At 64.8% G+C, this 13,385-nt stretch overlaps 1 protein-coding gene across 1 annotated transcript in view; it reads right to left on the bottom strand.

Annotated features, from left to right (window-relative positions):
• The window catches only part of ZFPM1 (zinc finger protein, FOG family member 1), a 44,565-nt gene that overhangs the window by 17,851 nt on the left and 13,329 nt on the right, over positions 1 to 13,385 (bottom strand). The window contains exon 4 of the mRNA XM_007468470.1: positions 1,166 to 1,299. Within this exon, the coding sequence (XP_007468532.1) occupies positions 1,166 to 1,299 (134 nt within the window). The remainder of the gene's footprint in view (positions 1 to 1,165; positions 1,300 to 13,385) is intronic.

The raw sequence follows: 13,385 nt of genomic DNA, 5'->3' as shown, positions 1-13,385 counted from the left end.
CCCCCCCCCCCCACAGCCCCGCCACTGCCACTGAAGGCCCATCAGAGGCCCATGAGGCCCAGCATCACAGGGCACCTGCCAGCAGTGTGTACCCTGGATCCAGTCACACCTGAATGCCACGTTAGGAATCAGAAGCGCCCAGGCCATGGCTGTGCCTGCACATTTGGGGCACCTGAGCCTGGGCTTGAGGGGACCAACCCGGGTGCTGCCCGGCCTTCCAGGCAAGCGTCACCATGGCTAGGAGGTGCTTCCTGAACTCTCATCAAGCACAGGCCCCTCCCGGTTCCCACCACACCGTACGGGCCCATTCCACTGCCCCACGCTTGCTTCCCATACATCAACGCCCTTTCTTAGCCGAAATGTATTTTAAAATGAGCATGTGTACCCTTTGCAAGAGGACGCCACACCTACTTCCCAACAACTGAGAGCAGCTCAGCAGCAGCCCTGAGACAAACGACAGCCCAGTGGTCATTAGCACGCGCTAGAGACGCTCAGGCAGCGCCCTCTCCCTGTCGTCTGGGGGCCCACAGACACGGAAACGCAACGCATATCTCACGCTTGGTTGCAGCTGCCCCCAAGTATACAGAAAACCACCTCGCTTACCAAGAGGGGTGGCCCCACCCGTGAAGCCAAGTGCCGGGGGGCAGCCCCTGCCTGCTTCCCCAGCCACAGGCCACAGGCCAGGTCCAGTCCCACCACTTGGTTCCTTATTGCTTCCTTCCCTTGAAAGCCCTTCTCTCTCTCTGCCTCGCCAACTTCTACTCATTCATTAAGTGCCTGCTGAGAGAACCCCTCCTCCCGGCATCCCTCCCTGTGTCACCCCGAGGTCCCATAGGCCCCGCATCACCTCCTCCCGGCATCCCTCCCTGTGCCACCCCGAGGTCCCATAGGCCCCGCATCACCTCCTCCAGGCAGCCCTCCCTGTCACCCCGAGGTCCCAGAGGTCCCGCATCACCTCCTCTGGGCAGCCCTCCCTGTGTTCCCAGGCAGTTAACTCCTCCCTGCTCCCAACACCTCATGGCTGCATCTCCTGACATGTTTCACATGGAGTGACAGTTGCTCCTGCACGGGAGTCTAGCCCGGGCCCGGCTCAGGGGGCTGAAGGGGCCTGTGCCCTGGGCCAGACACTGTCCTGGCCGCTGCGGCCAGGGTCAGGGCTCCTTACCGGTTCCGCCTGCCCGGGGGACGAGGTTCTGGTCTGGATGCTCCCGCGGAATGGGCCCCAGGACAGGCCCTCGGCGAGGCTGCACCGAGCCCGCACGCACCTCTGTCCGTCCTGCAGCAGCAGCTTCAGCTCGTCTGCGGGGAGAGATGTCAGAGGTGTGAGAAGGTCCAGTCCATCCTGCGGCACCCATCCCCCCCTGGAGCAGTTGGGGGGCTGAGGGCAGAAGCGGGAGGGTGGTACTGGCCCAGGTTACGGGGATGGTGGCTGGTGCCGGGTCCTGGGGGCCAGGCCAGCCCCTGCAGTGAGACCTGTTCTGGGGGACGGCAGGCTGCAGAGATAGGACAGCGGGGGCGCCTGCAGCTGCATCTGAGCAGGTGGGCGCACCGCTCGGCGGGACCTTGGCGGCTGCATTGGGACGTGTGTGCCTTGCACAGCCTAGGACGCACACATGAAGCCGGGTCACCCCTACTGCCTCACACGGGGGCAGGCACAGAGGGGAGGATGATGACGCCGATGAGACCGCCTCCCGTCCCCTCCACATGGTCCTCCCAGCCCCTTCCCATCAGCTTGAGCCCCAGAATCCGCAGAGCACGCCTGTGTGGGCAGCTGTGAAATGCTGCGCCTTGGCTCCCGTCTCTGAAACAGGGACCCCGCACCTCCCAATCCTCTTAGCATCTCAGCACAGGGCCCAGCAGGGGGAGCCAGGCCTGGGGCCAAGTGTTCCTCCCCTCCCCCACCCACTGCCAGCAGAGGCCCTCGGCACAGCCGGACTGCGCTCGGGTAGCGCCAGCATCACTCCCTGCAGGACTCCCGCCTGCTCTCTGGAAAGGTCTGGACCCAACTCCTGCTGAGGCCCTTGGTCGGCGGCTGCCTGTCCGAGCGGCCTGTCACCCGGCTGAGGGCCTAAGGCTCGCGGGCCGCGGCTACCTGTGCTGTGATCAGGGCCAAGCTCCCTGACTCTGCCAGCTTGCGTGGCCCGGGCTGTGCCTCCTGTGTCAGCTAGGGGAGTGGCATCTGTGCCCGGCCCCCGGCAGGATTCGGTTCCGTTGGCGTGGACAGACCGGCCTCTGCCAGGAGCCCCGCCACAGTCCTTCTCACGGGGAGGGAGCTTGGGGTCGCACAGGGTCTGCAGGTGGGCTCCCAGGTTCAGCCCGGCCTCAGCGCACGACCCACGTGACCTTGTGGGGTGGGCTGGACGGTGGCCCGCAACCTGGGAATGTTCCCTTGTTTGGACAAAGGGTCTCTGCAGGTGTGACTGAGATCGGATCTCAAGGTGAGACCGTCGGATTATCCGGTAGGCCCTACAGCCAATGACACATGTCCTCATAAGAGACACACAGGAAAAGGCACAGGAAAAGGTCCACTTGAAGACGGGGCGGGGACTGGTGGGATACAGCTGGGGGGACACTGCATCTGCAGCCTCTAAGGGGTGCGGCCCTGCCCACGCCTTGATTCAGGACTTCTGGCTCCAGAGCTGAGAGCAGACTTCTGATGTTTCAAGGCACCAAGGTGGTGTGAATTTGCACGGGCCGCCCTGGGAGACGCACACCTGGCACGTTACCTGCCGTCTTGAGCCTTAGTGTCCTCAAAGCCGAGGGGATGATGGTGGCCATGCCCTCCCAGGGCGGTCTCTCCGCAAGCCACGCGCCCTCTGCCCAGGAAGGCGGGGCCGCCTTGTGCCTCGGGTGCCACCTGGGCTGCCTGGGCCCACAGAGGCCTCACGTGGCCTGGCCTGGGCCCCGAGCAAGCACTGCTGCTTTGGCCCCGCTTCCTGGATCCCCGATCGGGCGGGCTGTGGCCTTAATGGGCCCGATTATCAGATAACTGCCGGCCTAATGGCACAGATAACGTGTAAATACACCAGGAGGCCCGGCTACAATGTTCTAACTGGGTTCTTGTCTTCCCCAGGGCAGATAAGATGGCAGGGGACCAGGACGTGGCCAGGAGGCGGCGCCCTTTATCGGCCCCCGCGGCGAGGGGGACAGAGGCCGGCCATGTCACTCTGCAGCCCGCCCACAAGGGGCCGTGTCCTCTATCTGTGCACCCAGGATGCCAGGGTCCCAGCCAGGACTCTGCCCATGGCGCCCCCCCTTCCCTGGGCCTGCAGGGTGCCAGCCGGCATGCGGTCACCCGTTCCTGCCCAAATGGCCCTATGATATCGGCCCTCTCCTGGTCCCACCCCCACCCCGCCCAATACAGATGAGGAAACTGAGGCCCCGAGAGGCCACATAGCTGGCAGTGGGATGCCAGGATCTGAGCCCGGGCCACTGCTGTCCTGGGTATATTTGGGTCTCTGGTACCCCGCCCAGCTGGCCCCAGGGCGTAGGCGTGTGGGGAGAGGCTGTCTAAAGGCAGGTTTGCTGGGCACTCACTTGTCCATCCAAATGGTCTGGCCAGCCATCCGACGGGTCCACGCTCTCCTTCTGAGGCTGGCTGGGGAGCCCACCGTGGGCTGAGCTGGGTACCACCTGCCCCCTCCCATCCGCCCCCTCAGGACGGTGGGGTCAAGGCGGAATCATCCCGCTTCCCAACACCATGGCCGGTGCCCATCCAGACAGCCAGACCTGCGCTAAGCCGCATGGGGTCGGCCCACACTTGGCCTTCCGGAGCGGGGAGGCCCACGCCCTTTCTGGACTTCAGTTCTGCTGCTGGGGCCACAGACGAGCCAGGGATATTGACCATGACTCCCTCTGTTGCCGTCACATATTTTCCTTTCAGTGTCCACGGCCTGTTCCTGGCTTGTCAGGCTTGGGTCCCCCAGTACGAGACAGTGCCGTCCATCTGAGGCCGGCGCCCACCTTCCTGGGGGGCAGAGGAGTGGGGAATTCAGTCCAGTCTTCCCCGGTGCGGGCCAGGTCCCACACAGACTCAGGGACACGGCGGGGCTGGAGGTGGCTGGCCCAGTTCACTCCGCGGGCGAGTGGGGGTGGGGTGCAGCCCCAAGTCCCCAGTCTACCCCTGGCTCCCTGCACCTGTGGGGTCCTGAGGCCCCTCTCTCAGAGCCCTGGCCCTAGCTCATCCCCAGTCCTGGTAGCCCCCCAGAGGAAGGGGCAGAGCCAGTGAGCCCCCACACCCGCCCACGCTGCACCACAGACAAACTGCCGTGGCCCCTAATCGCGCCCCAGGGCTGGCAGCCCCAGCTCCCAGATAACAGCGTGGCTGGTGCTTCCCGTGGCAGCCACTCCATCTCCTGGGTATCACGCACCACCAGAGGGAGGACGGCTCCTGATAAAGGCGGCCGTTCTGCACGACAGGGCAGAACCCACCACTCAGGGCTTGCTGGGGGATGGTCGAGGCCTGGGAAAGGCAGGGAGCCCAGGGATCTGAGCGATGTGGGCTGAGGATCGGGCAGTGGTCGCCATTGGAAGCCCCCTCCCTGGTCCGGGGGAGGCCGTCCCTGAGAGGCTGGACATTAGAAAGGGTATCCCATGTGGGTGGATGCAGGGCCATAGCAGATGCCTGGCTCCATGATGGGAACATGGCTGGATCTCAGCCCCGGCTCATTCAGTGCCTCGTGCAGTGCACAACCTGTGCAACTGTCTATGGTGGCCCTGGTGATGTTCAACATCCATCCACTCAGATAACCTATTTCCAGCTCCCAGTTCCTGCCCAACCCCTTGCACAGTCAAGCAGGTGTTAAAGCCCAGTTAGCACCTCTCAGAGACCCTCTCCCAATGAGAAATAAAACTCTATCCCAAAGAACGGGGGTCAGGAGAAGCAAGGCCACCTACCCCTCGCAGACTGGGTACCTGGTGGGGGCTCAGTTCAAGGTTGAGAATGAATGAAAGTATGAATGAGTGAGGAAGGGGCTGGGGGCAGGAGATGCTGAGCTGGGGATGGGAGCTGGCTGGGAGAGTGACAGACAGGAAGACACAGCTATTTTTAAACAGCCTCTGAAAGAGCTGGGGGACCTAGACAGTGGTGGCCATGGAAGTGGTCAGCTCCCAACCACACTGACAGGAAACTTGGGGCCCAGGGAGGCCCAGGAGTGCTCAAGCCACACTGCGAGCCCGGGCCGGAGGTGGGGCCAGAACCCAGTCTGTGGACTCACAAAACCCGACGTGGGTACCTGGGGCAGAGCTGAGGGAGGCATGGCCTCTGCCCTCAGGGCTCCCAGGAAACATGGGTGGCGGCAGCTCCAATGGTGGGCCAATCAGGGTGGACTTCCAGGTGGAGATGTCCTCTGCCCTGGCAGCCTCCTGGGACCCATGTCTCTGTTTCCTCCTCCCAGCTCCAGAGCAGGGCACAGAGAATTCCAGCTCCGGTGAGGTCGTGGCCGAGTCCTCCCTGACCTCTGTACCATGGCCTCCATCCCCACAGCTGGACAGCAGGGGTGATGCCATTTGCCCTGGGAACTCCCAGTCCTAACACAATTCCTGGCTTCTGTTTATCGAGCCTTAGTCAAGCGCTTGGCATAATTCACAGGGATTCCTCCCAGCCATGCCGCAGTTATTCCCCCCAGCGTACAGAGGGAGAGACTGAGGCTCAGAGAGGTTAAGCAACTGGCCCAGGGTACACAGCTGGCAGGTAGGATGTGAACCAGAGCCCCAGCATGCTCTTGGCCAGGGCCTTGACACCCTTTTCTGGGTCTTCCTAGTCATAGGCAGGAGACGACAGAGAAGAGGGTGGGCAGAGGCTGCTGCAGGGGAGGTGAGGGGTGGCAGGCGAGCCCCCGCTCTCCCGTTGCAGGGCTGACTCTCCCTGCTCTGCCCTCACGTTTCCCCATCCGCAGCCTGGTCTCCTCTGGAGGAGGGGGCAAGCCCTGCGCTGCCTGGGTGGACCTCCCCACGGGGGTCGGGTCATCACTACCGGCACGGCGTCGGGACAAAGCCTAATTTATTCTGTCATACAACCCCACACACGTCGTTTCCAGAGCAAATACGCCGCGCTGGGATTCAATTTCACCCCCAAGCATCTGTGAGGATCCAGATGAGAAAATTCAGCCTTTGCATATTTCTGCGATTTAAACACCTGTTTAGGTCTTAAAACCCTTCGATGGCGTCCCGAGGGGCCAGGGGAAGGAGGCAGGACTGGGCATCGCCGCCCCAGGCCAGGCTCAGGACCCCATCCTGGGAGCCCAGCAGATGGGGTGGCGGCTGGGAGAAATGGGGTCTGCAGTCAACAAGCGGGCTGAGTCCTGCCTCTGCCCAGCTCTCGCTGAGCCTCGGTTCACCTGCTGGGCTGGTGGCTACGAGAGTCGAGACAGCCTGTCGGTCGGCGCGGCTGGCCCCGCGTTTCCTCTCCCCCGGCGCCCGGGTGTCCGGAGGCCTACGGCCCCGCCAGGGCTGCACGGAGCTGCCCTCAGACTTGGCTCTGCCCCACGCCCTGGAGCCCTGGCGCCCTCCTTCAATAACACCCAGAGAGCTCGAGAGACCTGCTCCAGGCTGCGCAGCAAGGGCTGCAGTCACCCCACCAGACCTGAGCTCCTTTCTGACAGAGAATCTAGGGCTCCAACCCGGACCCATCTGGCTCCGGGGCCCACCAAGCCCAGCCACCCTAGGCCCCAGGTTCACCGAGCCACGGCCCCGCAGGCGGACTGGCAGCGCTGACCGGGTAGCCCTGCTGTTTGCAGGAGTGTTGGTGAGCTCAGGGAGGCCTCCTGCGCCCTGCCGGCGGGCCCCTCCTTCCAAGGGCCAGGCTCTGTGCTAATGGCCACTGGCCTCCAGGGTACAAAGGCCAGCCGCCTGGCAGCCCCCGCCCTGGACAGTGGGCTCTGGGATCCGCGTGTGGGCGCCCACCCTGGGGTCACTGCCAGCACCCACTTATCTAATCGGCCTCATCATCCCGCCCCACCCCACCCTGCGGCTCCCTGGGGCCAGCTGGCCCTGGCTTTGTCGGGAGTGGCCCTATCTCAGGATCACGCTGTTTGCCTTTGATAAAAGTCACAAAAAAGGGAGAGAAAAAGGAGAGGGGGAGAGAAAAGCCCAGGGGTGAGCAGGCCCCGCCCCGGCAGGGCTCTAGAAGTCTCCAAGGGCCTGGGCCCAGAGCAGGGCAGGCTGGGAGGCTGTGGGCCGCAACGGGTTCCACCAGTGTGGAACCAGGCCCAGAGAGGGCAGGCACCTCACTCAAGGTCATGCAGCGGACCAGGCAGCGGGGTCCGTGGGGGTCTGCGGGGTGGGGCGAGCCGCCTCGCTGTCCCCTTGGCCTGCTTACTCATGTGCTGGCTCAGCCCCTCCCACTGCAGATGCAGCTCACCGGGCCCCCCCACGGTCCGGAACCGAGGGTGGTGGGACCTGCCCACGGTCACCAGCTCTCAAGTCCAGCCGTTTTCCTGCCCCCAACTGGACCCTCCTGACTGGGTGGCAGCTGAGGCCCTAGGAAGACAGAGAGATAAGGGGACAGGGGGTGGAGGTGGTGTCTGTCCTGCAGCTTTCAGCAACAGGGCTGTCCCTGCCCTTCTGGGACTGAGATGCCTGGTGGGGGAAGGGAGCTCCTAGTAACCCAGCTGCCAGGGGATGAGGCCTGACCCCCGTCAGCCCCGAGGCTCCAGGACCTGGGTCAGTACCAGGGCCTGTCCCTTCCTGCCCGTGGCTTCCTCTTGTGTGAAGTGAGGGATGAGAGTGCCCACCTCCCAGGGCGTTGCAAGGTCACATGACACAACAGGTGCAGGGCCGAAGGGCAGGGCCCGGCAGGGTGGGTGCTCAGTGACCAAGGGAAGTTGGCAGGGGTCCGGCTGGGCTGAGCTGCAGTCCCTGCACAACCCTGGCCAGGCTCTCAGCCCCTCTGGGCCTGGGGGGACCCATCCCCAAAACACGACACCAGTGGCTGCTCTCAGCAGTGATGGGGCTTCCTGCAGCCCAGGTGTGGTGCCGCGTGACCACGTGCTCGCCTCCTGTCAAGTGCCGCGGCAGCGGGACACAGCTGCAGCCACCGGCAGCCCTCTGCCTGGGTGTCCCGGCCCCGGTACGCTGTGGGGTTTGCTGCCCATGGCGGGGCAGAGCCCTAATCACGTGGATACACCGAACAGGGCTTCCGGGCAGGCACAGGAGACCACCTCCTGGGTGGTATGAGAGGCAAGAGCCCGACGATGTGGGGTGGGCGCCACCAAGGCTGTGGGGGCCCGTCTGGACACTCAAGGCCCGGGGCTGCTCTCCCTCCCTTCTGCTCTGTGGTCGTGGAGCCTCTGGGCTGGGAGGGGAGGGTTCGTCTGCGTGGATGCGAGGCCCTGCTTGCGTGTGACCCTCCCGTGGTCCGGCGGTAGGGGGCAAATGGGGCCTGGAGAGAAACGGCCAGCGGACAGCAAATTCCCATCAGCTCCTAGGAACACCCCCACTTCTGGGCTCCACCCTGTTGGCCCGTTTCTGATTCCTGTTTACAGATGGGGCAACAAGGCCCCGAGGAGGGGGTGCTGGGGACAGGCGAGGAGGGAGACCTGGGCCCTGGGGCATGCGGAGGGCTGTGGGACTGTGCATGGTGGGCAGCCAGCTGCTCCGCAGGAGGCCCGCACATCTGCCGGAGCTGTGCGGCTTCTCCCAGCTGGGCTGGTTTCCCAGGCCCAGGCCATGGCGAGACTCCCACCCTGGCTGCTGACAGGCTTTTCTCTGAGCTGACCTGCCTTTCAGGGCAGGAACAAGGCAGCCTGGGGCTCTAGGACCAGGAGACCCGGGGCCATGGGGCACTGGCCCATCCCCTGGATCAGGCCACACCTGAACGCCACATCAGGAAACAAAAAGGGGCGGAGCTTGATCCTAACCCTGGGCGTCACCAGTGACCACGGCGGCGCCTTTGGAAGGACTCAGGCTCTCATCTGTGACTCATGGGGACAAAGTGTCAAGGGAACATGGTTAAAAAAGCTTGGGGTAAAAATGGGTGCGGTCTGTTTCTTCTGCCCTCTTCCAGTTGAGGAAAGCAATTGGAGAGGGCAAGGGATTGTCTGAGGTCACATGGCCAGCAAGTAGCACAGGAGAGTGAAGCCCAGATCCCTCTGACCCCAAAGCCACGACCCCAGTGCAGGCAGTGTGCCCTCACTCACAGCAAACCTGGCACATCAAGGGGCTGGACGCTCCGCACCCCAAGCACAATCCTGTCCCCATTTCACAGGTGGCAGAAACGGAGCCGAGCGGGGCAGGAAACACTCCCGACGCCAGCCCTGCACCCAGGCCTGGCCCCAGGACCCCGACCGCACGGCAGGCAGCACAGCCTAGATGGAAGAAACAAGCTGACGGGCGCCCTCCAGGGAAGACGGGCCGCGGGAGCTGCGGGCGCACGTGAGAGCTGGCTCAGGAGCAAAGCCACTTGAGCTGTGAGTCCTCCAAGCGCCCTCTGGGGCTGGGTGAGGTCTCCACCAGCCTGGGCGTCCCCACAGAGCCCCTCGGAGGGCCCGGACCCTGGCAGGAGGGACCGGAATTGGGAGAGCAAGCTGGAGGGGCCGGGGAGCTATGAGTTGACGGCACACATGAAAATGGGGACTGGCTGTCACAGGTTAAATACCGGATGTCACGTATGGCCTGGGATCTCTGGCCTCGTGGGGGGAAGCAGACACCATGGCCGAGCCAGGCTCTGGTTCCCGCAGGGCCACGACCTGCTGGAGCCCAGCGCCGGCTGCTGCCCTCGGACGGTGAACACCTCTCCCTAAGATGCCGCCCCAGCCCGCGCCCATCCTGCGGCCAAGCTCCCCGCGTCACTGTTGTGCTGTTTATGTTACTGAGGGCCCGGCTCTGGAGCTGTGACCGTGACCAAGATGGATGGACGCCCATATCCCTGACGGGGAACGTTAGAAGAGAGGACGCTCCTGGGAGCTGCCCCCGGCGGCCCCTGGATGTCCCTGGTCCTACCCCCGCCTGGGGAAGTCTCACGCCTCTCCACTGGCCCTGGTGCCCTCTGCCGGCGCCCAGCCCCCTGAGTTCCGAGCCGGGCAGGCTGTGCAGAGCCTGAGCCTGCCTGGACGGGGTGGCCTTCTCATTCCAGGCCAGAGGTTTTCAGAGGGCTTCGAGCCCAGAACGTCCTTCCTAAGAAGTTGCCCACAGACCCTGCACTCACAGTGGCCAGTGGCAGGGGCTGGACTGGAGAGGGTTCCAGAGCTCAGACCTGAGAGAACCTCTCAAGGCCCTCCCTCGGGGTGGGACACACCTGCCCCCCACGCCTGCTGCCTGTCAGCCTCCGCTCTCCTGCCAGGCTCTGCCCGGTGGCGGTGTCACACGGGGCAGCCCGAGCGTGGGGTGGAGCCGGCAGGCAGGCGAGTTTCCTGGAGCCGACGGCAGAGGGGGCTGGCAGGGCGGCACTGCGGCCAGCCCAACGTGGGCCAATGGGCGCCAGGCACGGTGCCTGTCACAGGGCCCAGGCTGGGGAGGGCCCCCCGGGGGCACACCCTGGCTGGACCTGTGTTCCCGAGTTCCCTCACGCGTGCACTGGGGGCGACGCCATCGGCTGCCGGCCCCTCCCCACCTCTGCTGGCTTGCGGTGCCCTGAGCTGCTACCACATCCAGCACCATGGAGTCCACGTGTGTATTTTACTGACTCCCAGTCTCTCCGCTAGAATGTCAGCCCCTTGGGCCAGGGTCACGGTCAGCTAGCTGTGTCCTAAAAGCGCCTGGGCCCAGTGGACCCCCGTGAGCACCTGAGCCTAGAGGACAGCGGCCAGAGGCGGAACTGGGGCTGGACGCCCGGGCCCTGCTGACGAGCCACAGACCTGGGAGAAGGGGCATCTGGTCCTGCTGGGCTGCGCAGGGGGCGGGCGGGGGCGGTCCTCCTCCTGTCTGCTCTCACCTCCCCTGACCCCGGGACGCACAGAGGCCCAGAGCCTCACCTCGGGCTCCAGCTTCCCATCTGCAAAGAGGCGGCATGGGGGGTGGGCAAGGAGGAGGACACGCTGGCCCCTGGGCCTGAAGTCCACTGTGGATCGGCCCCACCAGCCAGCTGGGTAATGGCCGGGCAGGGCGGGTGGCCCCCAGGTTCTGGAGCCCTGGCCCTGCCCACCCCCACTCCGCCCCCGCCAGCTGGTGCCGTGAACTTCTCCTATCACCGGGACATCGCTGAGGATTATTGATTTTGTGACACAGAACAAGAGCCTGTCTTTATCGGGCTGAACCCTGGCCCCAGCTAATGGTGGAGCTGGGACCGCCTGGGGATAGCCAACAGCGCAGCATGGGGCCCAGCCCCACACCAGGTTTCTGACGGCCCCTTCACCATCCCCACCCGGGTCAGAGCCTTGCCCGCCGTCCCACGGAGCCTGAGCACCGCGGCTCCACGGGTGCCTCAAAATGGGAGGCCTTGAGGTCTCTCCAGCCTTCTCAAAAAGCTTAAAAAACAAAAAGCGCCCTGGGTCTCTGGGCCTTAGCCTTCCCACCTGTGAAGTGGGCGGAGGGCCCCCGCAGCCCCTGGCCCTTTGGGTCTTGGGAGACCCTGCGGACTGAGAACAGGGATGGGTGGGGGCCCCTGGCTCTCCCCAGCCCAGCCTGGTCCTGGAGGGTGGGCTGGAAGCAGGACCGGTGAGATAAGGTAAAGAAAACACCTCCTGTGCAAGCAGCTTATCAGGCTCCTATCAGCCTGGGCCTCCCGGCCCCTGCCCTGTTTTTCCAGGAGCCACCGCCACCCACCGAGGGCCCTTCCTTCCGGTCAGCCTCCAGCTCACCGCCTCTCAGTTGGCCCGGCCGGCCCACCCTGCTCCCTGTATCCCCGGGCCCCACCCTCCTGTCCCTCGGAGCGCTCTCTGCTGCAGATGGGCAGGAGGGGTGGGCATGAGGGCAAACGAGGGTCTGGGCGGAGGCCGGGTGGTCGAGGGGGTAAAGGGAGGGCGCCCCGTCCTGCTGCTGCCGGGACCTCGGTGCTGCCCCCAGCCTCGGGCCAGTCCCGTCCCACCCCCGCCCAAGGGGCAGCAGTGGGCACTGCGGTTGGCCAACACCATCGAGAACGTCCTGACACTGCACTACCCCGCAGGACGGGCCCTTTAGGGAATAAGAAGCTCCTTCCAGAGAAGGTGATGGGCCCTGAACTCCTGCGGATCCTTTATGAGTGCCCTGACTGCTCCACCCACAAAGGAGGCTGAGCCCGGGGAGGGCTACGTCTTGCCCAAGGTGCCACGGCTCTAACTGGCACACTGGGCCCCAGGGCCCCTGAGGATGACCAGCACGAGGGAACTGCTAAAGCCCCTCTCGTAAGCCGTGTGCGCTCTCTGCAGCGTGTGGAACCAGCAGACACCTGCTCTCAGGGCACTGATGACTCAGTCCTCAAATCACCACATGCCCTAAGGGGTGGTTGTTCCCTGCCTTCGCAGACGAGGAGACCGAGGGTCAGAGGGGACCCGGCCACACAGTGCGATGGGGCGAATGAGCTCAAGCCCAGGCCCCCGACCCCTGTCCAGGGCTCTGTCCTTCCTGCCCCTTCAGGGGGAGACAGTGAGGAGTAATGCTTGGGCAGGGGCCCGGGAGCAGGAGGCTTGGAGGACAGACCGGGCCCAGGCTGGTCCCCACCCCAGACACAGCTCCCTCACGCCCAGGAACCCCCAGGGCTCCCCCACTGGGCCCTCGATCGAGCACTGTGCCGCCACCGCCACAGCCGAGCCCCACCGGGGTCTCAGCCTCGGGACCCGGTGCTGTCACCCGCCAAGGTCCCTGCTCCTTCCCTCTGAGACCCAGCAAGGAGGGGCCGGGGCGGCAGAATTTTGGCTGAAGCGGCCAGGGCCCAGGAACCAGGGGAGGTGGTGGGCGGCGGTGGGGCTGCACCAACATCAGCCCCAGGTCTGGGTGTTCGTGGGAAGACACACGCACGGGCAAAGCAGCGTGGGTATCTGTGTGCAATTTGCTTCTTTTAGAATCATTTCTCCCCTTTCTTGGAGAAATTCTGCCGACCAGAGCAGAAATAAAAAAATAAATGGCTCGCTATCTTCCACACGGCTGTGATGACTACCCCCACCACCCTACGCCTGTCCGCGCTGAGATTATTTTCCGGGGGTAGATTCCTAGAAGCTGAACTGCTGAGTCAAGGGAGGGGCATCTCAGCACCCTGAGGGGCTCGGGCAGCTCCAGCCTGAGCACCTGGACGTGTGCGAGCGCTCGCGGGGCTGGGGGTGGACGGCCTGGCGCCCGCTGCACCCAGCAGCTCCCAGCCCCACAGAGACCACGGGTGGACCTGGGACAGCCGGATGGATGCCAGGGCCATCTGCCCGAGGCACGGGGGCTGGGGCGTGCTGTGGGGGGATGGGGCCAAGGACGGGTGGCCACAGAGGCTCTGCCTGCAGGGGGAGGGGGTGGCCAAGGAGGCAGGACCCCTCCCCCCCCCCCCC

Source organism: Lipotes vexillifer, unplaced genomic scaffold (assembly GCF_000442215.2).
Source record: "Lipotes vexillifer unplaced genomic scaffold, Lipotes_vexillifer_v1.1 scaffold23, whole genome shotgun sequence".
Lineage (NCBI taxonomy): Eukaryota > Metazoa > Chordata > Mammalia > Artiodactyla > Lipotidae > Lipotes > Lipotes vexillifer.
Note: the sequence above shows the minus strand (reverse complement) of the source record. Positions and strands in the feature narration are given on the sequence as shown.